The 25,815-nt window shown below is 48.0% G+C and overlaps 1 protein-coding gene across 1 annotated transcript; it reads right to left on the bottom strand.

Annotated features, from left to right (window-relative positions):
* Positions 1–21,127: 21,127 nt before the first annotated feature.
* LOC133769944 (carbonyl reductase [NADPH] 1-like) lies at positions 21,128–25,387 on the bottom strand. The gene is made up of 3 exons (XM_062205368.1): positions 25,099–25,387; positions 23,798–23,905; positions 21,128–21,832 (listed from the first exon to the last, which is right to left on the bottom strand). Exons 1-3 carry the CDS (start codon positions 25,385–25,387, stop codon positions 21,396–21,398), a joined length of 834 nt encoding a protein of 277 aa, XP_062061352.1. The 3' UTR covers positions 21,128–21,395.
* Positions 25,388–25,815: the final 428 nt, after the last annotated feature.

The following is a 25,815-nucleotide window of genomic DNA, read 5'->3' as shown; positions in this document are numbered from 1 at the left end:
AATCCCGTTAGGTTGGGGGTGGGGCTGACACTGGTAGTTGGGCCATGTGGCCTCCTGGCTTCCAGCAATGGTGGCGGGCACTAGAGCCTAGGATGGAGTCAGGGTGTAGATCGTGCCATAGATAAGACTGCGTCATTTTACTAACATTCCCCCCTTTTGTTTTTTATAAAGCAGGAGTTGTACGGGATTACATTAGTCCCAAAAGTCCAGGAGGGGTAGAGGGACGATGATCTGTCTTTAGAGCTGCTTCCTGCTGACATGGGGTGATGAGGTACTCTCCGCTGGCATGGGGCGATGCCTCAAGTTGCTGTCTCCTGGGTCAGGAGCCGAGTATATCCCTGTAGCAGCATTTAGTTAACCGCCTGGTTACTGAAGGCCTTGGTTCGTTCCATTATCACCTGCTGTAAACACTTAAACAGACACGGTAGTATGAAAGTCAGGGTGAGAATAGCAACCAAGGATCCTAAGAGTGGCATTAACCAGGTAATGAGAGGATTTCATAGAGGAGAGGAAATGGGGGGGGGGGGGTCCTCTGGACCCTTGTGAGGATTGTTTGATGGATGTGGTTTAAAGCTGATGCCAACCAAGACCAGGAGAGAGGCCACTCACTTTTGCAGGTAGAGGAGTTTATCTATGGAGGAAATTCTGAAAAATCAAACACCATTAAGTGGGGGGGGGGAGGACCATCAATACATACAGGTTGGGAGTAGAGCCACTGATGTTAGAGTAGAGGCTATGATTACAAAGGAGTGAGGCCCCAAGTGGGTTAGACAGGGTCTAGAACAAAGGACAGAGTCATTATTAGAGGACCTAAGAAAGCTGCTGTCTAAGCCAAATAGAAACTGACAGAGGGGGCTTGATAATAATCAGGTGGGCTTTAAGGCTTTGTCAGTTATGAGGCCCAGACCTACTTATGTCTCCACATGGGGTAGATCCTTAGGGAGTTGTGAATCTCCTTGGGGAAGACACCCTGTTGACTTCCATTACCTAGCTGGCCTGGGAGGACAGCTGGCCAGGTGAAGGCAGGTGGCATCTCTAACAGGAAACTTGCAGTTCTGCCTGCAATGTTGCTGACCCTACTTGGCCGTCCCCTCAGCAGCGGTGGTCACTTTGGAAGCTGGCCGAGTGAAGGGCTTTTCAGCTTGGAGCCAGCACGGTCTGTGGCTCTGACCTGAAGTCCTTTGACTCCAGGGCAGTTCTGTTCCTGGTGATCCAACTCTTGGCTGGCCGAGCTGCCAGGCCTCTGCATAAGCTGACTTCTGCTGGAGTTTCCACATCAAAAGCCACTGCAGTGGACTGGCCTGTTGGGTCTCTGAGGCAGATCACTGTACAGAGCAGCCCTTAGTAGGCCCGCCACCTATCTTAACATTGCTTTCTCTTCCTCCTGGTTTTGGTTAAAGCAGACCAGAGGATGCAAGTCAAGGGGGTGCTCAGGTCCCATCTCTCATCTTTGTGGCCTAAACTAGAAGTCTGTAGTCACAGGCACGTGCTGACAGTGGGTTTTTCTGAGGTAGACAACACTCATGAGGAAAGCTAGGTCTTCCCTTTCAAACTTTCTCTCCTTTTGTTTGGTCTGAAAGAGAGATTTTGCCTGTTCACTGTGCCCATGGTGAACTAAATCTAGCTGTGAAATTGTAATTTAAGCTTTCATTTTGGTTATGCTATTACAGAAAATGTTAGCCATCCCTTTTATAAGATATAAAGATCAAATTTTGCGGCTTGCAGAAGTCTTCAGAATAGAATTGGTTTCTTACCTCAAAGAGAATAGAGAAATGAGGGGAAAAGTCAGGCTTAGAATAGAGAAATGAGGGAGTGAGTCCCAGATTGCTTACTGATAATAGCAATATCAAATAACAACTTAGCAAGCAATTTCAACCATTAGATAACAACTTAGGAAAGCATTTACCAGAAGGTTCAATGCCTTCTATAATTTTTTTTTTTTTTTTTTGGACAGGCAGAGTGGACAGTGAGAGAGAGAGAGAGAGAGAAAGGTCTTCCTTTTGCCGTTGGTTCACCCTCCAATGGCCGCCGCAGCTGGCATGCTGAGGCCGGCACACTGCGCTGATCCGATGGCAGGAGCCAGGTGCCTATCCTGGTCTCCCATGGGGTGCAGGGCCCAAGCATTTGAGCCATCCTCCACTGCACTCCCGGGCCACAGCAGAGAGCTGGCCTGGAAGAGGGGCAACCGGGACAGAACCGGCGCCCCGACCGGGACTAGAACCTGGTGTGCCGGCGCCGCAAGGCGGAATATTAGCCTAGTGAGCCGCGGCGCCGGCCAAATTTTAAGACTACATGTATTAGCCGGCGCCACAGCTCAATAGGCTAATCCTCCACCTGCGATGCCAGCACACCAGGTTCTAGTCCAGGTCGGGGCACCGGATATTGTCCCAGTTGCCACTCTTCCAGTCCTGCTCTCTGCTGTGGCCCGGGAGTGCAGTGGAGCACGGCCCAAGTCCTTGGGCCCTGCACCCACATGGGAGACCAGGAGAAGCACCTGGCTCCTGGCTTCGGATCAGCGTGGTGTGCCGGCTGGGTTAGTTTAACAAATATGTTTTCATAAACTGTCCATGAAAAATAGTTCAACACTGCTTAAAGTAACTCAGGCTGAAATTTGATTTGTTACCTTATTTAAACATGTCACCTTAATTTGGAGATTGTTAACAGGTTATTTGAAAACATAAATCAAGGAAATTGGCAGATGGAAAACATCACAAGTATAGAAACGTGTGCTTGGTAATAAAGGTTAAGAAGGAAAGAGTGTTCTTGGTAAGGAAGGTTAAGAAGGAAAGAGTTCTTTTGAATAAAGAAAGGACATGGTTTGTAAGGATGACTTCATCCTGAAGGTGACTCTAGACTGGAATGGAAATGATGGAATGTTTCAAGTAAGTTGAAGACGGTGTGTGGAAGTCACAGAAGGTTATGAAAGAAAGAAATCTTTAATATAAAAGCTATTAATCTATTTCTCTTTGACAGAATTAGAATCTGATCCTCTGTTTAAGCAATGAGTTAAAATAATGTATTATGTTCTCTTGATGTCTCTGTTAAATTCTAATTGTTTAGAAATAGCTGAGTTTTTATTAAGAGCTATGGGTTATTTAAATATATGCTTATTCTATGTTATATTATATGTATACACAGATTGTATGTCTACATGGGAAAATTTATTAAGAGTTTTATTTTAACTGGCTTATAGATAAAAGATTGCCCATAAATTTAAACAGCTAAAATTAATCAAAGAAACATTTTGATTAATGTGACCTGAACCTCAGTATCAGGTGTTTTAAATTTGTTGGAAGAAAGAAACTAAAAATGTTTTATATGTTTGTGCTTGAATTTGCTAATTAAACAAGCTACACCATGTTAGATATTTAAGAGATATTTCCAAATAAATGTATTTTTTTTTTGACAAGCAGAATGGTCAGTGAGAGACAGAGAGAAAGGTCTTCCTTTACCATTGGTTCACCCTCCAATGGCCGCTATATTCTATAGTTTTCCTATAGAATATAACATACTGAGAGTATTGAAGTTTACATTTAGATGTATTTATCTCATTTGCCTTTACCCAATTTAAATTAGCAGTTACACCTAAATGACTTAAGATGCTGATATTATATTTCTATCTGAATTCAATTAAAATTAAAATTACATTCATCTAAAATAAGTACTAATTACCCATTGTTGTTTCATTGAGTACTGATTACCCAGAACCTGTTAAAATAAATTGCAAAATAAGTTCAGCAAGTTACAAAGTAATATTTTTAAAGGGAGTAATCTTCCTGGATTCAAAGATAGAAATTGCTTCAAACTCGGTGTCTAGTTCCAGTTGCTTTGTTTCCTAAGAACACCTTAGGCCCATGACATCACAGTCAATCAGCCACTTGGGCCTGCCTCTGAATAAAAGGTTGTGGCAGCTGCAAGACAGTTCCCAAAGGGCCAAAGGTCAATGCACCAAGCACAAGAAGTGGAGATGAAAGGACCTGATTTTCCTGTCCGGTTTGCTCCAGATAAAACCAAAGAGCCATCAGAAGGGTGGGATACCCAATTTGTTTCATCAGGCTGGGAGCTCAAAAGGATGGGATTACCACTCCCTTGCTATTCTTATGGTAGAACTGGAACAAGAGAGAGAGGGACAAAAGACCAGTTGGAGGACAAGAGCTGCAGAGTGAAAGTGTGGAGACAGCCATTCCAAGACTTGCCAGAGAATCACTGATAAGACAGGAAGAGTAGACTTTGGACCAGGCCTGGTTCTAGGATAAAGTCCGAATTCCTGGGTGGGAGGAGGAGGTACAGTGAGCCGAGAGAGTGAAAAGTTGGGGCCGCAAACGTAGAAAGCAGAGGTTTCGACTCAGGCCCTTGACCTCTAGTGGAAACTTTGGAGGCCAATAGGACCTGGGCCAGAGAGCAGTACACATAGAAGGTTTAGATTGAAGAGAGAAAACCTTGAGCATATGGGATCTCCTTCCATTTTCCCAAATGCTCCCAGAAGTGATAAAGATCTTGAATGATATCAGGGTCAAACCTCTCCAACTATGGGCTGATCCCTCAGGGCCAAACGCGTTGCCATGGAGGGGCCACTTTATTGACTGTTAAGGTCATACATGGGCCATGCTCAATTCCAGAGAAAGAAGAGGCATCAATGTTTGTGGGCTGCAGCCAATTTGAGAGGAACCATAATACTTAGGAGGCTGCCAAAAGGAGAATTGGACCAAACGCGGTTAGAGAGAGTTCCCATGGCAACTTAATAGGTCAGATCGGTGGACAGCAAGCGCCTTGGAATCCCGGCCATCTGACTAGCATGAGGCTATGAGAGCAGAAGGTGGGGTCATCACCCAAGCACCCACTGGAGCCTAGGGCTTAGCTTGTAGAAAGGAAAACAGGAGGTTGAGTCATCACCCACTCTCACTGTTGCCTGGGCACAGTATCCATAGAGACTAAAAGCCTTTAGGAGTTGTGTTGGCGCCTAGTACTAGGACTTTCAGATGAGAAGACAAGAGTAGAACCACAACTCAAAGTAGAAGTCGCCGTGAGAACTTCCCATTCCGCGTCTTATCTCAGAATTTGGAAGGCCGTTGTGTGGACGAAGATCACGGAGCGTTCGGTGGTGTGGAAGGAGTTCCAGGGGTGTGTTTTGTGACTGAGAGAAATCCAGGACCCCGGAACAGCTCAGAGATCCCTGAAGGGAGAGCAAAGTCACTGGGGGAGCCTGGATTGGTGTCATGTCACCAATGTAAGGCCTCCACAAAACACACCAGACACCGGAGTAAGGAAAAGAGTTTATTGGGGGAAACCTGACAGACTGGAGGGAGGGGGCGAAGAAGAAAAAGAGGGAGAAGGAGAGTGTAAGAGAGATAAAGAGGTAAAGAGAGATAGAGAGATTAGGAGATGGGGGGGGTGGAAGAAAGCGAGAGGCATGTCTTTCTAAGGTGGACTTGAAGCCAGTGAGCACTGTGGAATCTCCCACAGCCAAGGTCGGTGGTCTGTATGGCTGGTGGGGGCCACAGTGTCCCCTTAGCTTTTTCCAATAAAATGGCACCTGAGCCAGGAGCATGTAAGGTAGAAGTTGCAGGTGTTGCACCGGCAATGGAGGTAAGATTGTCCTGTCTCTCCACTGGCTCACCGAGTGTCTATGCTGTTCCATCAGAAATGTACTGGCTTCCTTAGCTCTTGTGAAGGTGGCTTGGTGTGTGCATAGCTGATGAACTGGGTGTCTCTACGAGGAAGAACACTGGACCATCCTAAAGAGCCCCCATCTTACTCTGTAGCTACTTGTACATGTAATTACCTAAGATGAGGCCAACTGGGATAGGGAGATACTTAAAGCAAATCCTTGTAGACGCTGTCAACTCCTTGATCTTATGTTTGTGGCTTTCAGAATTGTGAGAGGATGGATCTCTGCTGTTCGAGGCCAGCCACTGTGTGACATTTGGCCACGGCAGCCAGGGCACTGATGCACCTGCCATGCAGTGCAGCGGCCACAAGACCACGAGAGGGCAGTGTCGGGCAGCAAGCGCTGCTCCTGCAGATGCAGACTGGGGGCTAAAGAATCACTGAGCTCTACAGAGTAAACCACACAGTGTTTTAATGATGGCCAACAAGTTATAAACCTTCACTTTAAAATGTACAGCCATTCTCACCTTGCGCATTGATTTCTGAGCTCTGCAGCAGCCTGTCCAGGAGCCACCTTTAGGGAACATCCTTGTCCTGCCGTCATCTCACACACAGGGGAAGGAGTCTGCAGGAAAATCTCCCCTAGCAATTCCCATGGGAGGAAGACACACACAAGGCCAAGTGCCCCCTAAGTGGACTGCAGCACTGGACACTCAGCAGGAATGCATGGGATGCCTGCTTTTACTAACCTAAGCAGGATTTTCCAAGTTGAGATTATTTCTTTAAAAAACTGATGATAGGCTTCAGAAGAAGCAGTGAAGAGGGCTCAAAGTTCAGGGCTGAATGCTGATGGACCCACATTTCCCAGCTCAGGTGCATCCCAGGCTGATGGGTACCACGGATCCCCAGTGTCCTGGGGCCCCTACTCCACCTAGCACATGCCACGTTGGCAGGGAGACTGCTTCCTCCAGTTCCTAGACATAACAATAAGAATCTCTCTTTTTCCTGGGCTACTTTGAACTTAGAGGCCAGGAAGTAATTCCAGGACACCTAGGGCAGCCACCCTGCTGGCATCAGGACTAGGCATCACCACCTGCTGTCCTGCCTGGTCAGGCCCTGCTGGGACACGTGGCAGCCCTTTTCCCATCCTTTGTATATTCGAGGTAACTTCAAAAGGTCTGCTAAGGGGACGGGCATTTGGCCTAGCAGTTAAAATGCTTGTAGCCCATATTGAAATACATGGGTTAGATTTCCTCCTCTGGCTCCTGATAGCAGCTTCCTGCTAATTTGCTACCTGAGATATAACAAGTAATACTCAAGTAGTTGTGTCCATGACACCCACATGGGAAACCCAGATTGAAATTTTGGATCCTAGCTTTGGTTCCTTTCCTTCTGGACTTGAAGAGTTGACCATTGGATGGCTCTCCCCCCTCTGTCTCTCACTCTCTCACTCTCTAACACACACACAAACACACACACACATTGTTTGAGATCATCTATACAACTTTTTCAGTGTTTATTCTTATTTATTAAAATCAAAAGCAACAGAAAGAGATAGAGACCTTCCATCGCTCTGTGTCTGCACAGCCCAACACTGTGGCTATGGAGACTCAACACTGGGGGTGTGGCTACTGTAGCTAAGTACTGAATTTTCTCTTGCATTCATTTAGTTTCTTGAAATCGACATGGAAGCAGCCAGTTGTGTGTAGTGGCGACTTACAGGATGACACAGAAATGAAACCTAACCTGTAGTCTCCAGCCCCTTACATAATAACATCCTCAGTATTATACTACGTTACAATAGTGAGCAGTGAGGAACACTGATTACCCACCACAAGGCAATGGATGAAGTCTCTGGGAAGGGACCTATTTCTTCATTAACCACGGGCTAGAAAGGAGTATCTGACACGTTGAGGGAACTATAGGGCTGGGAAGGCCCCAGCACCTGTGCCCTGCAGGACCTCCCAGCCAGGTAAGATGATGGCCCTGCAAGGGCCCAGGGCGCCCCCTGCTGTTCCATTCAGTGCCTTCCCCCAAGGAAAGCTCCCAGGAGAATTCTCTCTCATCAGGACCAAAAGGGTTACCTGATAACATGGGGCAATAAAACCTTCTCAGACACGCCCTAAGGGAAGCCCCCTACTCTACCCAGTGCCAGCAAATCTGGGGAGGAATTTGCTCATTTTCACCCAACAAACCCGTCTGCCAGGACTCTCCACCCTTTGTCTTGGAGGAGAGGGGGAGGTGGGTAAAGAGACTCCCTTAAAAGCCTAGAGAGTCCCACTGGACCGCACGCCCAGCCCCCTGCCTCTCTGCTGAGCTGCCCGCCTGGCCTGCCCAGGTGTATTCTCTCCACTCAACCATGTAACCTCGCTCTCCCCCAGTCCGAGCGACTGGGCGTTCTCTCTGTCCCTTCCATCCTGGTGGATGCCCTATCCCTAATAAAGCCTTATCACTCCTCTCTCTGTCTCACTCCTGAATTCTTTCTTGTGTGAAGACAAGAACCCCACGGCTTACACAGCCGTCCCTCTGGTAACATTTCTTGCAACACAAAGGGATTTTAAGAAGACATTGAGGGTCAGTATTTCTTCCCTCAAGTGGGACCGGATCTGTGGGAATGACCGGTTGATCATCTGGCACCCCACGGTTCTCCAAGAACACAGAGTCCCCCCAGCCTCCAGAGGGATTGTAAGGAATGGGAGGGCAACTAGGAAGGGCAGTTGGCTGAGAGCCTGGAGACCCCCCGAGCTCCCTCTGGCTTGCTGGTGGCCGGACTACGACCTGAGGACCTTGCCTCTCTCTTGGAGGGATGCCTGGTCACACTGCCTGATGCTACTCGAGTGGGTCTTAGCTTCAGTGAGGCTAATATTGGCCCTCTGTTACCGGAGAATGGCAGGGTCCTTGTCTTCACGCAAGAAAGAATTCAGGCGTGAGACAGAGTAGTGGAAGGTAAAACAGCAAGGTTTATTAGGGCAGGGACACGGACGGGCACCTCTCCAGACAGAACCTGAGAGAGAGCGCCCAGTCGCTCGGTCTGGGGGAGGAGCGAGGTTACATGGTTGAGTGGAGAGAGTACACCTGGGCAGGCCAGGCGGGAAACAGCAGCAAGGCAGAGGGCTCAGTGCGCAGTCCGGTTGAGGCCGGGGGTTTTTGAAGAGATGGGTCTTTGTCTGCACACATCTCCTTCTGAAACAAAGGATTTTATGGATGTAAATATTAAGAAGCTCCTGTCTGAGTTTTCCCCTGAAGGTATCAGACAGGAAGAAGCCTAGGTGCTGCCGTCCTAACCCAGGATCCGAGCAGGTCCTGAGCAGAGTTTTGAAATGCAGATACTGGGCTTCATCTGGAAGATTGTGGAAGACTGTCAGGCAGAAGGGGCGGGGACCCCCACCTGGCAGGTTATCGGGTAGGAGGGGGCAGGGCAGGATGCGAACACTGGGCTGCCCCTGCAACTTTACCGGGATGACTTTGAGATGCAGATGCATACACTGGACATAGATGTCTTTTCTTTAGGCCTTTGTGTCACACACACATAAGTTCATATCTGACTTCCTACCTAACACCTCCAGGTAAACGACTAGGCATATCGGGCAATCGTGAGCTATAGGAGGTTCCCAGCACTTCCCAGTGAAACAGCGTGCCTACCCAACCCCAGGGCCGCTCCTGCTAGACCCAGGCGTGCGCAGTCTTCCCTGTAAGCGGGGCACCACGGCCTTCCCCTGAGCTCTCTCCCAGTCAACAGGGCCTGCTGCACCCACGCAGGCACAGCCAGATATCTCAGGCGAGAGATGAGTGCTCTCCAGGGCTGCTTTTCTCCTCTCTCTCCATTTCCAATTCCATTCCTCCTCACTCGGAGGGGAGGGGAAATGCCTTGGTCTAAGGCGGGCCTTGCAGGTTTCCTCACCTAAAGGAGAGAGGACTTAATCCATTAACCTTTTCCAACCAATGGATGGGATTTTCTCTTCTCTGCGGTTAATGGAAACTTTTCCTCCAGCTCTACAGGAGTCTCTCATTCTCTGCCTCTTTGTGTTTCACTGTCGTAAGCAATGGGCTCATAGCTGATAATGTTCTTTTCTGTGCTGCTATCCCTGACTTAGCTGATGAGAGTTTTCACATGTCTTGAAGGTCTCGTGTTTTTCTGTTGCCAGTACTGAGTCTTGATTGGGAGAACTGCATCTCAACGTTGTTTACGTTATCTGCCTATTGTAATGTTTGAGAGATTCCCTTACCTCTGATCAGATCTAGCCCACAGCCTTGGTTAAAATGCTCAGGTTGAATGTACTATTTTGGATAAACAGTTTGACTTCCTGAGAGTTTTGAAGTTCTAAACCAAATCTTCTGACTTGAGGCTTCCAGTCGGATCCCTGGGACTCTCAAAGGATGAGACTCTGAATTTGTTAAAATAACAGCTGTTTAAGTCGATTCAGATTATGTAAAGTACACTAAAAGGTTATAAACAATGCCAGACCTATGTTGTGTTCATGTTAATTGCTTTCCAGCTAGAGTGGTCTTAAAGAAAATGAGAGTAAATTCTGTGTATGAGAGCCTTTATGTTGTTAACTAAAGTAAGCCAATACAGATTTGTTCAGAAAATCGGGTTAATCAAATGCCCTTTGGTTCGCTCAGTTTTATATGTCTTTGACATGCTTCAAACTTGTATCTTTAAAGCATGAAAATCTTTTCAAAGCTGTTAACATACACTAGTGTCTGTGTTTGCTGTTCAGGAGGTGTTATTCTTATTAGTTACTTAAAAGCATGGAAAAGTAATTTTGACCTTAAAAATGATTCAGATAATGCCATGGTATTCATTAATACTTCAGTGTCTTAAGTCATCTAGGCATTGTTGCTAAGTAAAACATGGAAAAATGTATTATGTGTACTTTTAACATCTTAAATGCTGTAAGGGAGACTGTTTGAGTTAGTTAGCATGTGTTCTTATAGGTTGTCCATACATTGAAGTAGCACCTTGACAGGAGGGACTCCATTTTGGAGCACTTGAGACTCCATTCTGGGAAGGTGCCCCCCCACACCGTGAGACTCTGGTCTGAAACTATGATCTAAAACAGTTGAACAATAGCAGTCCACTACATCACACTTGGCAGAGCACAGAAACCCCCTAGCATGATTGCTCAAGCTTGGAAGTGGATAGACTGCACCTGGGTTAACGATAAAAATGTAATTTGTCTATGTCCTACATAGGATTTAAGCCAATACCTGGATTAATGTCAAGATTATAAGTGGAATTGTTAAGATTGTAACTGGTATTGTCAAGATTATAATTAATACTAGTTTCAAATAGGTTTTAGGTCAGCTTGACCCCGGTAACCATGTATTCCCCCCTGTTCCTAGCATCCATGAATTCCCCTCCCAATTTTGTGGTTTTTGCCTTTATAAACCCTGTTGCTTTGGGCTTCAGGGTCGAGAGTTTTTTAGGGCATGAGCCCATTCTCCACCACCGGCAATAAAGGACCATCAGATTTTATCAATGTGTGGAGCTCCTCTGTTTGCACTCGCTCAGGTACAACATTTTGGAGGCCCCAGCGAGATATGGAGACCACCTCCGGGAAGACCTCGCTCCGATCCTTCCAGGCTGGTGCTCTGGCCATAGGGGAGGCGCCCCCTGATGACGTTCCAGGGCCCCGTGTCCCGATTCATCGACCCGGGAGGCTCAGCTTGACCTCTTCACCCACCACTTGGCCTTAGGTCCTCTGGTAAGTCGACTCCTGTTTTCTGGTGGCGCATTCTGGGTATTGGAAGTCTGACGAGACGCCAGTACAGTCTCCGTTCCGTTTGAGTGCGACGGCGTTAGGACGAGAGACTCTGGTCTGGTTAAAGAAAGGCCTGTCCTGGATTGCTGGTTTCTGTTCTTGTTTCGTGGCCACTTTCTGATGCACCGTCTGCATCCATAATCCTGGGAGGTGAACTCTTCTCCCTGTGCTGCCTGTTTGGCTCCTTTATTCCCTTGTCTCTGGAGTCTCTGTCCCTTCCCTTAGCGTGGGCTCTGCTCAGTCTAAGGGACACCTTTTCAGTGCATGTTCAAAAATTTCTCTTTTAAATCTAGAAAGATTGCTGCCTTAAACATTGCCTTGTAACTTGCCAACGTTTTGTGGCTTGGTTTTTACAGATCTGGATGAGAAATAACAATGGGTGATCAGCCCTGACTTGGATTTTTCAATCTCTGGTTTATGTCACTGATTTCTAGCTGGAGTTTTATAAAAAGAGTAAAATTCCATGTAAGCGTAATTTTGACCTTAATTCAGATAAAGGTATGATACAATATCAACATGTTAAGACACTGAGGTGTAACTGCTAAATATGAATTAGGTAAAGGTATATGAGGTAAATGTGTCTAACAAAAATGTTTTCATTAGAGCCCATAGATAAAAAAATAATTCAATACTGCTTAAAAGTAACTGAGGTTAAAATTTGATGTTATCTTATTTTTAAAATGTTGTCTTAATTTACTGATTTTTAAAGGATTATTTTGATATAAATCTAGAATTCAGCAGATAAAAAGCCTACAAGTATAAAACTGTTCTTGGTAAGAAAAAAACAGGTTTCAGTTGTAAAAAGAGGCTTTTAAAAAAACAAGTTTAAGTTGTGAAAGGTGTAAAAAGGTCACAAAAGGTAATGAAAAATTTTCTGGATACAAAAGCTATTAATTAAAATATGATCCTCTTTTAAAACAATAAAGTTTTTGTAATACATATCCAACTGAAAAGTATGATTAATTCAGGTTACTAAAAACAAAAAGCAATTCTAATTAATTGGTAATAAAAAAACAGTTAAAGATCTTAAAAAGCTGTTACTAAGACTGCTTTATTGTTCTGTCCTGTAATGTATGCTACATGTTCTATGTGTGTACATATTGTATGTTTACATAAACAGTTTATAAATTTAAATTAGTAGGTTAAACCAAAATACATTTTTGGTTCACATTACCTAAATAAATCTCTGTCTCAGGTGTTTTAAACTTGGTATTCAAGAGAAACCAAAAATTTTTTAAAGTCATTGACATGTTTATGCTTGGGTTGGCTTGTCAAATAAGTTACACTTGGGTTAGACATTCAAAAAATATTTTCAACTACAGGTACTCTTATAATTTAAAATAAGACTTTAGACTTTGTGGTAACTACTTCCATATGTTGTTATTTAACAATTAAAATTACTTACTAATATTAAATTATTAACAGTAAGTAATCTAAAAAGCCTGTATTCTCTTCAAGATGAGAAACTGATTCTACTCTAAATTCTCCATCAGGACATACAGTTTGATCTTCAAAAGTTATAAAAGTAATGGCTACCATTTTTCATTGTGCCTGGCCAGATTTATTTTGCCTGGCTAGATTTATTTTGCCATGGATACAGTAAACAGGCAAAACCTCCCTTTTCAAACCAAACTAATGTAGAAATGCTAATTGGTTAAGAATGGTTTGGATGAAGTGGTCTTCATGTTTGATCTTAGACATGCCTGTGACAACACATTTCTAGCCCAGGCCACCAAAGATTAGTGATGGGATTGAGCACCCCCTTGGCTAACATCCTAAAGCCTCTGTGGTCTACTTTAACAAGGACAGGAAAAAAGGAGGAGTGAGCTGGACAACAGGAGCAATGTAAGGACAGGTGACAGCCAATTAATAACAGCTGTACACAGCGATCGGCCATCAAGGAGGCCCAACAGGCCAGTCCACCCTCAATGGCATTGGTTTTCGATGTGGAAAGCCAGGGCTTTGGACAGACAGCAGTCACGACAGAAGCCAGCCTCTAAAGAGCTCCAGCAGCTCTGCCAGCTAAGAGCTGGGTCACTAGAAACGGAACTGCCCTGGAGTCGAAGGACTCCTAGGTCAGAGCCGTAGACCTTGTTGGCTCTAAGCTGAAAAGCCCTTCACTCTGCTCGGCTTCCAAAGTAACCACCGCCATAGGGGGACAGGCCAGGGTCAGAAACATTGTAGACAAAGTTAGAGATTTGCTTTCAGAGATTCTGCCTATTCCATACTGACCTCCTATTCAGTCCAGCTCTGCTCCCAGGCCAGCTAGGAACTGGGAGTCAACAGAGTGCCTGCCCTAAGGAGGGTCACACCTCCTTTATGATGTGTCTTCCTGTACCCCATGTAAGTAATAATGACCCTGTCCTTTGTTTTAGATCCTGTGTATTTAATCTGCTTGTTAGATTTGTTTTCTCCAGATTTAAAGCAGTACAACCCTGGATGGCCATGCACGTAAAACCTTGGATGGAAGCAGTTTCTGCAAGCTGCCACTGCAGCCTCCTGGAGAGGCCACCTCCTGTTGGAACCCTGTTTTGACTGCCACTCCCCACCCCATACCCTAAGGGGCCCCCAGGACAACGACCCCCTGTCAGCAGGAAGTAGCCAAGATGAGATCAACGCCCTAGGTCCCCACAATAGTAGGGTGTGGATTTAAAGAGGGGGAGGACTGAGGCCCTCTGGTTGGGCTAAGTGATGTGGGCCCCTCAGACTTTAACACAATGTCTTGTACATGCAGACTGTAAACTGTGAATAAAAGATTTACTCTGAGACCTGATCCCAACTCTTCCCACTATGATATTCTGTACCCAAAACTAGCAACAGGGGGGCTGGGTCCACCAAAGCAAACACCAGCTCTTAGCACCTCCCATTCCAGTTGTCACCAAAGGCCCCGGGTTAGTTCTGGTCCTAGCTGGGTTCAGTGTGGCAGGCACTGCTGCCCTCAGCACAGCAGCCTTGGTTCTGGGTGAGCTAAGTACTTCCCATATGCCAATATCAGCCAGCGCCAATCTTCTATTAATCTGTTACCTATTACTCTACTGTGAATATCCTTCCTGATCCATATGATGTGACTAAATCAAGCATTTGATTAGTCTCAAAACACAAAGAGGGGAATGAAGTAGCACCTTGACAGGAGGGACTCCATTTTGGAGCACTTGAGACTCCATTCTGGGAAGGTGCCTCCCCACACCGTGAGACTCTGGTCTGAAACTACGATCTAAAACAGTTGAACAATAGCAGTCCACTACATCACACTTGGCAGAGCACAGAAACCCCCTAGCATGATTGCTCAAGCTTGGAAGTGGATAGACTGCACCTGGGTTAACGATAAAAATGTAATTTGTCTATGTCCTACATAGGATTTAAGCCAATACCTGGATTAATGTCAAGATTATAAGTGGAATTGTTAAGATTGTAACTGGTATTGTCAAGATTATAATTGATACTAGTTTCAAATAGGTTTTAGGTCAGCTTGACCCCGGTAACCATGTATTGCCCCCTGTTCCTAGCATCCATGAATTCCCCTCCCGATTTTGTGGTTTTGCCTTTATAAACCCTGTTGCTTTGGGCTTCAGGGTCGAGAGTTCTTTAGGGCATGAGCCCACTCTCCACCGCCGGCAATATAGGACCGTCAAATTTTATCAATGTGTGGAGCTCCTCTGTTTGCACTCGCTCAGGTACAACAACATGAGAATTCAAGACGACCTAAAAGTAACTATGGGTTTAAGTTTCAGAAGGGGTGAGCAAGTCACAAAAAGTTGAAGAAAAGTTTACAATTTTAAAATATTGTTTACAGAGTTTTCTACAAGTTAAGTGTTAATACCAAAGTTACACTGACCCAAACTTGAAGTCCAATCTCCTGTTAGAACAATGAGGTTTTTAAAAATGTGTATTAATGTGTTAGTAAATATCTGCAAATGGTCTCAATCGTAAATCTTGATCTGTTTTTGCAAAAACTGTAACGTCTCCTTTTAACAGTGTCTGTTTAATTGGTTACTCTGCCATTTCTAGAGTTAGGTCCTCCAAGCTCTTTTTTTGACTCTGTTAAATTGTTCCAAGTTACATGGTGATTTCATATACTAATTCTTATGTTCAGGGTTTTTATTTCTGGTTTATTCAACAAGAGACATAGAATTTGTGTTCTGCCAAAGTAATCTATTGCGTACTCTACTGTCTCTGTTAAGTTCAGATTGATGAAAAGCATCAGGTCTTAAAAGTTTTAGTTATTTTAAATATCATTATGATTAAATCTGGTCTAAAAGTGTTAAAATTGCCCTAAGTAAATGGCTATCATTTCAGGATGTTAAGGAATTCTATTTTGACCACATACTCTAGGTTCTCTTGGCACCTTTACCAGACTTTCTGAAAATCAAAGTTCTAAATTCTCTGGTCTTTTGGTATCTCCAGAGGGGCCCCTGGAGATGTCAAAAGATATATCTCTCATCTTGCAGAGATAATAACCAAACAGACTGTGTAATTAAAGGTGTTGCCAAGATGTGAAATGATGCTAAACTTCAGTTATAAACATCTTTCTTTCTAGCTATTCCAGTCTCTGGCTCAGAAGCCAGATTCTTTAAAGGGGGACGGGCAAAGTCTCCATCCAGCTAATGCTAAATAACCAGGCATTGCTAGTTCAAATGAATTGCTTGTTCAAATGTGGATTAAACGGAGGTCCAGCCAAAAGGGAGATAGTGTTCCAAAAGACTTGGAGACGATTGGAGATGGTTATGCAGCAGATACTAGAGAACTCGGTTCCAGGAGCCCAAGAAAGCTCTAGTGTCCACAGGCTACATGGTGAAAACCAGAAGCCCCAAAACTTAAACTTGAGGGTTACACGATAATACAAGTTAAACCTGGCAACCCAGGCCCATAGCCCACTGGCTACACAGTGAGTACCCGGAAGCCAAGGGATGGCAGAGAAGTCTGCCACAACTTCTCCTCTAGGTCAGGCTACACAGTAAGCACTGGTTAAACACTGGTTAAATCTGAAAGCCCAGGAAGTCAGGCTAAGCAACCAGAGAGACCCGACTCACTGCCTCATTTCTCCTCTTTTCTCTTCCAGAAGGGAAGTCACTACAGTTCTGCAGGACTCTCCACTGTGATGTATGGTTTGATCCCCAGACCTTATGTAAGGGAGGACTGACCTTTTCTGTAACAATGTCTGGCCACAGTACAGGGCACCAAACAGCATAGCCAGAAAATGAGAGGTTAAACTATGAAATAATGTTGCAGCTAGGCTGATTTTTCAGTGTACACGGTAAATGGGGAGAACGCCCCTTTTAAACCAAATTTAGGGAAAGATAGGAAGTTGTACTGATGACCTCAAAGTATGCAAACAGGTCACCACAGTGGATCTTACCTAAAAAATCATTGTTCTCCTCATGGGCACGGTTTTAACCTGGTTTTTAACTTTAACTTTTACTAAGTGTCAGAATTTGCCCATGACCATAGTTTTCTAGTTCACCCTGATGACATTAAAGAAATCTTCAGAAATCAGGGTTGGGTTGAGTACCCTCTTGACTGACATCACAGAGGCTGCCTCCTTGGTCTACTTTATTAGAGACCAGGAGAATGAGGAGCAATGTAAAGATAGGCAACAGGCCAATCCATGGCTGCTTTACATGGCGATCTGCTGTGAAGGAGACCCAACGAGGCCAGTCCACCCCAAATGGCACCTGTTCCCAATATGAGGAGCCAGGGCATTGGGCAAGCAGCTGTCAATGACAGAAACTGCCTTCTGTCAGCTCTGCCAAGAGCAAGGCCACTGGACACGGAACTGCCCTGGATGTCAAAGGATTCCTGGTTCAGAACCGCAGACCCAAGCTAAAAAGCCTTTGGCTCTGCCCAGCCTCTGCCCAGCTTCCAGCTCCAGCCACTGCTATTGAGGGCATGGCCTAGGGTCAGTGAAACGCCAAGTTGCCTATTTCTGTCAGCCTCCTATTCAACTCTCCTCCTAGTCCAGCCAGGTAATGCAAGTCAACAGGGTGCCTCCCTTAAAGGAGATTTGCATCTCTTTCAATTCTCTTCCAGCACCCCATGGATAGGTCTGGGCCTCACACACCCAGCCAGGCCTTAAAAGTCTATCCAAATATTATTAAGCTTAGAAAGCCCTTCCTGCCAGTTCCTAAAAACAGGGTTTTGAGTAACAGCTAACTCAGATAGTCCTGCATCTATCTGGACAGATCCTCACTGAGGACTTAAAGGGCCTATCTCTTAAGGGGGGTGCACAATAATCCATAATGGTTAAATGTAAATGATTTATTAGCCTGTCTCCTTTCCCACCCTGAGGCTCTGGTCTTGTACATTGGCTTAACTTCCTAGCAAAACTAGCTACTGGGTATCCAGAGGAAAACAAAGCATAGCCAGTCCATCAGAGTGTTAATTATTTAACCCTTATCCTCACCCCTGGGGAGAGAAAACAAGCCCCAGAGAGGATATGGGCCATGCAGCAAATTCCTGCTTCTGCAAACTTCAGCAGTCCCACTTTTCCCTAACAGGTAACAGATTCCTAGATACAGGGAAATAGCACCGTTCCTAAACCAGGCTCTCCACAGGAAGCCAAAGCAGAGCCCCTCCTTTGGAAAAAACAAACAAACGAGGCACAGCTTTCATCCACTGCAAAGCTGCCAGGACTAGGGCTCTCACAGAGGGATTGCTAATTCAGTCCTTCAACCAGGCAGGCCCTACCCCTGCTACCTGCTGCCCAAGAAAGTGCCCCAAACTAGGGTCACACTAAAGGGGTACAAAATCATGTTTATGCTTTCTTAGACAAGGCCAGACAACTCCAGGACCGGGTCAGACAAGGCTAAAATATCCAGCCTAACATCACATCTGGTCGTGGAAATCCTGGTCATTGCCTCTCCTTGGCAACACAGCGGCCACATTCTTTCTGCTCTCTGCAGACTCCTGTGCTGTAGCATCCTTGTTTGTTCTGTCTCTAACAGAAGACAAGCCATTTTCTGACTCCAGGTGCTTCTAGGACACAGCTCCCAGCCTACCTCAGTCAAGGTGACCCACCCTCTGGACCAAGCAGGACATTGCTTCCTGAGGCCACTCTCAAGCCCCAGAGGACAGATAGCAAGAAAAATACCCATCTCCACCTCGACGCCCACTTGTCAGCTTCGAAGTAGCTATAGAAGACGGAACTCTGCCCACTTACCCCATAAAAGAATTATGGGTATTTTTCTCTTGAGGAGGGATCTGTTAAGTAGGAAGTCAGAAATTGAGCCTATGTGTGTATGAGAAAGGCCTGAAGACCAGCACCCACTGCGGAGTTCTAGAAACCCAGCATCTTGCATTTTAAAGTCCTGCCCGGATCCTGACGACCTTCCATGGAGTCTTCCCCTTCTACCCGATAACCTTAAAGGTGGAGCCCAGGATCTGCACTTGAAACATCCTGCCCAGATCCTGATGACCTTCCAGGGTTCCTGCCCCTTCTACCTGGCCTGATAACCATCCGTCCTCTAAGGTAGGGCGACACCAGCCAGGCTTCCCCTGTCTGATAACTTCAGGGGGAAAAACTCAGAAAAGAATCTTTTGTATTTACACCCAACAAGTCCTTTGTTCGGGAGGAGAAGAAGGAGAGGGGGAGGGAAAAGGCGGGAAGGCAAGACTCATCCCCTTAAAAACCCCAGCCTAAATGTGAACTACCCACTCTCTCTCAGTTCCTGTCTGGAGAGGTGCCCATCCGTTCTTACGGATGTCCCTACCAAGTAAACCTTGCTATGTTGCTTTCCACTGCTCTCTGTCTCACGCCTGAATTCTTTCTTGCATGAACACAAGGACCCTTTTGCTTCTCTGGTGACAGGTGAGGTATCAGGGGCCTCATGAGTGTCCTTGGGGGGCCCTGTGGGGACGCAGTGGTGGCAGCTCGTGGTCCTGGCTCCTTCCCTCCACGTCTGGCATCTGGGCCCCCAGCCGAACCGCTCTTCCCTCCACCCTGCAACCGAACGAAGCAGGATGCCGATCCGTGCAGCCTTGAGACCGTCTCCTAGGAATACACCTTCCGTGTCAGGCTTCCGATCTGCCCGCTGCACACCACGGTGCTGTCCCCATGCGTGGCTTCCGTCCTCACAGATGCGGGGAACTTGGGGGTTTCCTCTTCCTTGCAGGGGTCCTTGAACCCATCTGCTTCTGTGCCTCTCACAATTGTCCTGTTACTACCAGCCCTGCCAGAGCCTGGCCATGTCTCCTGACTGCTCTCCAAAGAGCCATGCAAGACCCCCTGGGGGAATGCCAGAAAAATCGGATCACTACAGGAAACACCAATAACCTCAGTGGGAACTTCCTGTGTGAGGGGGACCAACAGACAGCCACGTGGTCTTGAGCATTGAGTCCCACGCTCACATGAGTGGCAGGCAGGTGATTTTAGGACAGAAGTGAGAGACGGAGACCTCCTAGGGCTGGTCCGTAGTGGTTGTGTAATAGTTGCTGAAATGACCTCATCTTTCTAAACGTAGACGTCTTCCAGGACCACAGGTGCTCGAGCTGTTTCTGCTTAAACAGTGGATCTTTGCATTTCCTGTTCCCGGTTTGCATGTGACCGTTGTATCCACATTTGCTTCACTTTCCTGTTTCTTAGCACAGGTTTTGGGTCCCGCTTCAACTGTGCCTGTGACCTCACCTTTGACCTAAGTCCCTGTGGCCCTGATGCTGCTCACTGGTCTCAGTAGGTGGTAGAGCTTTGTGTTTTTGTGAAAAGGCCATCTGACAAAGCAGTCTGTTAGCTTCAAAACTACTTTACTATTTAAACTGTTTATTTCTTTATTTGAATGTATTGAGAGCCACAGTAAGAGAGGGGGAGAGAGTGTGTGTGAGAGAGAGAGAGAGAGAGATCTCCTATCCTCTGGTTCGCTCCTCAAATGTCCTCAACACCTGGGGCTGGGGCAGACTTAGCCAAGAGCTCCATCTGGGTCTCCCACATGGGTGGCAGAAGTCAAGTACTTGTTCCACCGTCCATGCTTCCCCAGTGCACTAGCAGGAAGCTGCTAATGAGTAACCCATCAATAGCAGATGTAGGCACAGACCTGCATGATTAAGAACTCCACTTCATCCTGGACCCCCACACACCTCACCCAGACACCTCCACCACTGAACCAAGACACCTGTTTCAGCCTCCCTCAGCCCAGCATGTGATGCACGTGCAGAACAGCACTGAGATCTTTCTGCACAGACCCTTCTTTAACTTGCACAGCCTGGCAATTCTGCCTTCGACCTGAGCTTCCATTCAATCCAGCTTTGATTATTCAGGGCCTCTCCCCGGGGAAGCACTTACTCAGCATTTATGGGGACAATGAGAGCAGAGCCCAAGGAGCCTCGAGAACCAACAGCACGGCCTGGCTGGTGTCTGCCTGGGCCATGACAAAGCCTCGCTCCTTGACCAAATGTTCCTGGAGCTCTTCTGACCCCTCTGCTCAGCAAGGACTGGCCTGGGGCCTCGGCCTCTGTCCCTGCAGAGCCCTGGCCAGGATCGCTCACCCTGGCTACCTGACCACATTCCTCACCCCACACCACCCCACAGGGCACATCTGATCACCCCAGTCTGCTTTCAAAAAGAATCCTGCTAGGTCCCTTTAGCAAAGACCAACCCTACCCTTTGTCAACCCTCCTCCTTCCAGGCAACCCTTTGAGTATCAGTTCCCAAGGTTGCTTCCTGAATTCCTACTTGAGCCCAATCTCTCTTCCCTACTGCAATCTCCCTGGTCATGGCATGTGGGATGGATTTTCATCAGCACATAAACAATCTGCATATAGACCTTTCTGAAGAAGCATTTATTCAACCCTTGATTTCCATTTGTTATTTTCAGCAATCACACCCTCTCCCCCCCATCACAGAGGGAATCTCAAGAGAATTCACAGAATTAGCGGTCTAGTCACTGAGTAGCCAACAAAGTCATAGAACATTTGCAGGTCTTAGTTGATAGTGATGTTTGGATTTCCCACAGTGGCTGAGACATTTGCTGACAATGCAAAGTCCTTTGGGTTAAATCAGGACAGGCTAGGAAGCAGGTGGAGTGGGGGGTGAGCTCACAGCTGTTCAACTTTTTTGTCCTTGACAAACTGTCCATGAGGGCCCTCGGCATCTGGAGGCAAAAGGGCCAAGTACACGGGGGTCTCTGCTCCTTCTTCTGGGCTTTTGGGAGCATTGGGTCCCCCCATGTCGGTTCTCACCCACCCTGGGGTACAGGCATTCAGGAGGATCTTGTCCCCTCCCCTCTGCTCACTCAGGTGCCTGGCCTGGATTCTGGACAGGACAGTGACTCCGATCTTGGTCACTCCGTATGGAGCGCTAGGCCATCCTTCCTTCAGATGCACCCCCTTCTTCGCGTCTCCCACGAACTTCTTCATGAGCCCCACCAGCTCCTCCTCCGTGATGGTCTCACTGCGAAACTTCTGCTGCAGCTCCGGGCTGCAGGATTTAAGAACTCTGTGACCCTCCAAGCTGGACACATTCACCACTCTGCCTAAAATGCACCAGAAATACATATATGAGGGGCCTGTGCTGTGGCACTGTGGGCTAAGTCTCTGCCTATGGCACCGGCATCCCATATGGGCGCCAGTTTTTGTCCCAGGACCTTCTCTTTCAATCCAGCTCTCCGCTATGGCCTGGGAAAGCAGCAGAAGATGGCCCAAGTCCTTGGGTCCCTGCACCCATGTGGGAAGCCTAGAAGAAACTTCTAGCTCCTGCCTTCAGATTGGCCCAGCTCTGGCCAATGCAACTGTTTGGGAAGTGAACCAGCAGATGAAAGACCTTTCTCTCTGTTTATAACTCTACCTCTCAAACAAATAAATAAAATTTGTTTTAAAAATCACTATGGAAAAGGAGTGCATATCATGGCTGGTGAAGACCGAAGTTACTTGGGATTTGAGACCAGAGAATGTTCTCTTGAGAAACACATAGCAGTGGTATTCTAAGGGGAACAGGCAAGGATGGTGCAGTACTGGCATAAGGAGCTCCAATTTTTAAAGACTGATTTGAAAGTCAAAGTTACAGAGAGAGAAGGAGAGACAGAAAGAGACAAAGGTCTTCCAAACTTTGGCCACTCCCATAGGGATAGGGAGAGACAGAAAGATAGAGATTTTCCACTTCCACTCCCCAGATGGCCACTATGGCCAGGGCTAAGCCAAGCCAAAACCAGGAGCCAGGACTTTCATCTGGGTCTCCCAGGTGGGTGGCTGGGGCCCAAGTACTTGGGCCATTTTTCTGCTGCTTTTCCCAGGCCATCAGCAGGGAGCTGGATCAGAAGTGGAGCAGCTGGGACTCCAATAGGCACCCATATGGGATGCTGGCTCTCAGGGGGAGGATTTACTGGCTACGCCACCGCGCCAGCCCACAAGAGCTTCATTGTTGCCTTCAAGTCTGAATCCGTAGAGGAGGCAGCGACATTGGAAAAGCCATCCTTTGAGGTCCTGGCGAACCAGAGTCTAGGAGGCACTTCCCCAGGGACAAATCAGGAAAACAGGCTAGGAGTTGAGTAAGTCCTATGTGCAAGTCCTCAACTCTCCACCTCGCATACCAGTCTTCCTGCAAGTGACGGCTGGTGCCTCTCGGTGTAGAGGGAAGGAGTGTGGCTGGGGTCAGTGTCACAGCACTTCACAACAAAGACAGTGACCGTGTGCTGTGTTGGGAACAAAGCCCACTGGAGAGCAGTGACCATGAGCCTGGAGTTAGCCGGGTCACGGTAAGGAGGCTCCTGTAAGCCACGCTCAGGGCCTGGACTCTGGGGAGGGGCAAGACCGTCAGAGCTGGGCAGAATGCCGGGAGAGGAAAGGGCTGGAGAAGGGAGGTCCCAGGGGAGGTTCGCACCTGTCCACAGCCACACCGGGGGCTGCTGCCCACCTGGATGCACGGGTCGGGGTAGACTGAGGGAGCTCAGTCCCAGCCCTGGAAGTGACCGTGGAGGACGGGGCAGGGCAGGGTGACCGCCAGGATCGGGTAGGTGGCTACGGTGATGCAGGGGTGGAGGAGCAGCCTCTGGAAATGCGTTTAGCCTGCGAGGGACATCAGGAGGTGACGGAGAGGCAGGGAGAGCTCAGGGTGTCTAAGGAGGAGACGTCCTCTGGGGGATGCAGCGGGTGACTGCTAGGAAGGACCTGCCAGGCTGACTCAGGTCACTCAGGGAGCAGAGAGGCCCAGGGTGGCACCCCCAGGGCCTGTGACATGAGACGGGCATGGGAGAAATAAGGAGCCTCTCCCAGGAGACCTGTGAGCTAAGACTGCAGGGCCAGAAGGCGCCAGGTGTGCCAAGAGCAGAGACGGCAGGGGCAGTGCAGGAGCGGGGACGACGTCCTGACCCAGGACAGCCCCTGGCAGGGGGCGGCAGGCCGGTGCAGTTGGAGCAGTCAGGCAGCAGGGATGGAGCTGAGAGCCCAGGCAGCAGGGCCGGGTCCCTCCTGAGGGCACAGCGTGGGGTCCCCAGGAGACTCACCTCTGGGCCTCATCAGAGGCAGCAGCTCCGTGCACACATCTCGGGTGCCATCAAAGTTTGTCTTCATAGTCACTTCTGCTCTAATATGAAAGGGTGTGGAATCCTGTACTTTTAGGGCAGAGAGAACAGTTTCTGTCAGTCATAACCATCGGTTAGAATTCTTGGAATTTATTTTATGTATTAATGTTCATCTACTTTAAATGGAATAAGATCTTCCACCTGCTGGTTTACTCCCCAGATGCCCACAACAACCAAGACTGGGACCAAGCCAAAGCCAGAAGCCAGGAACACCATTCTGGTCTCCCATACAGACTGCTGGGACCCAAGCCCTTGAGCCATCTTCTGCTGCACCCTAGTGCATTAGCAGGATTCTGGAGGGGAAGCAGGGTAGCCAGGACTGGAACTGCCTCTCCAGCACTGGAAGTGGGAGCGCTAACTGGCAGCTTGCCACCACGCCGGCCCCAGGGACCAGAATTCTGTAGACAGAAAAGCAGAGCATGGGAAACCCCGCGACCTTGAGTAAGTCTGCCTCTAGTCACAGTGCCTGGCCGATGTTAATCTCCTACTCTGACACGGTCCTCCACTTATTTACGAAAATACTGTGGCCAGCGCTGTGGCACAGTGGGTCAAAGCCCTGGCCTGAAGCGCCGGCATCCCATATGGGCACCGGTTCGAGTCCCAGCTGCTCTACTTCCAATCCAGCTCTCTGCTGTGGCCTAGGAATGCAGTAGAAGATGGCCCAGGTCCTTGGGCCTCTCCACCTGTGTGGGAGACCCAGAAAAAGCTCCAGGCTCCTGGCTTCGGATCGGCGCAGCTCCAGCCGTTGCGGCCATCTGGGGAGTGACCCGGCAGATGGAGGACCTCTCTCTCTGTCTCTACCTCTCTCTGTAACTCTTTCAGATAAATCAAATAAATCTTTAAAAAAGAAGAAGAAGAAGAATATACTGCTGATCTCCTATTATCGTTTTTGATAATTTCTTATTTATTTCAAAATCAATTAAAATTTCAGAAAAGTCCTAATCTCAGTCACAGAGAAATTTTGAAAGAAAAAAAAAACCTGGAAATGCTCCCCGGTGTGAAACACCAAGATTACTTTGACTGGAAAGGGGTCCCAGTCCTCAGAAGCTCCACAGGTCCCACCCCCACCCTCCCAGCCTTTCCTTGCCCAGCCCTGTCAGGGGCAGGGGGGTGGGGGAACGGGCAGGGGCGCTGTTCAGACCCCAGTCTCCCAAGGTGCACAGCGGGATCCTCCCAAAGATGCATCCCAGCCATGCTGCAGGCTCAGGGGACCCCTTCCCTACAATCCATGTAGATGGCCGCATTGTTGACCAGCACGTCCAGGCCCCCGTACTCCCGGCGCAGGAAGTCGCGCAGGGCGCGGATGCTCTGCAGGTCCGTGATGTCCAGCTGGTGGAAGCGCGGGCTCAGGCCCTCGGCCTGCAGCTGCTGCACGGCCGCCCGGCCCTGCGCTTCGTCCCGCGCCGTGAGCACCACGTCCCCCGAGAAGAGCCGGCACAGGTCGCGCGCGATGGTGAAGCCGACACCCTTGTTGGCGCCGGTCACCAGCGCCACGCGGCTGCAGGACGACATGGCTGGGTGGGAGCTCACAGCACCCGCAGACCTCGCAGCCTGAGCTGCAATGCTACACCCTCTGCGCGGGTCTGGAGTGTGCTGAGTGCGCACAGGCACCTCCTGTGCCCACAGCCGCCTAAGTGTGCAGATGGAGAGGCAAGGCTCTGCCCCGCCCTGGGCAGGGCGTTCCATTTCCATAATGACCTTAGGTGCAGAGATGTCCCAGACGGCCTCCTGGCTGGGTATTACAAAACCAGCCAAGCGAAGACCTAAGCTGTTGGCTGCTGTTGGCTGCTGCTGGCAGCCTGCCTAGCATCAAAGGTCACGCTATTAATCTGAGCTGAGCTTTATCTCTGCTTCTCCATAGCTTCCCCTGCCCCATCCCCCAGCTGGTCAACTATTCCTCCTTGTCCTTGTAGAATTGGGACCCCTGTACACACATTCTC

The sequence above is a fragment of the Lepus europaeus genome, chromosome 2 (assembly GCF_033115175.1).
Source record: "Lepus europaeus isolate LE1 chromosome 2, mLepTim1.pri, whole genome shotgun sequence".
NCBI classification, from domain to species: domain Eukaryota; kingdom Metazoa; phylum Chordata; class Mammalia; order Lagomorpha; family Leporidae; genus Lepus; species Lepus europaeus.
The sequence above is the reverse complement of the archived record's forward strand: the minus strand, read 5'-3'. Positions and strand labels throughout refer to the sequence as shown.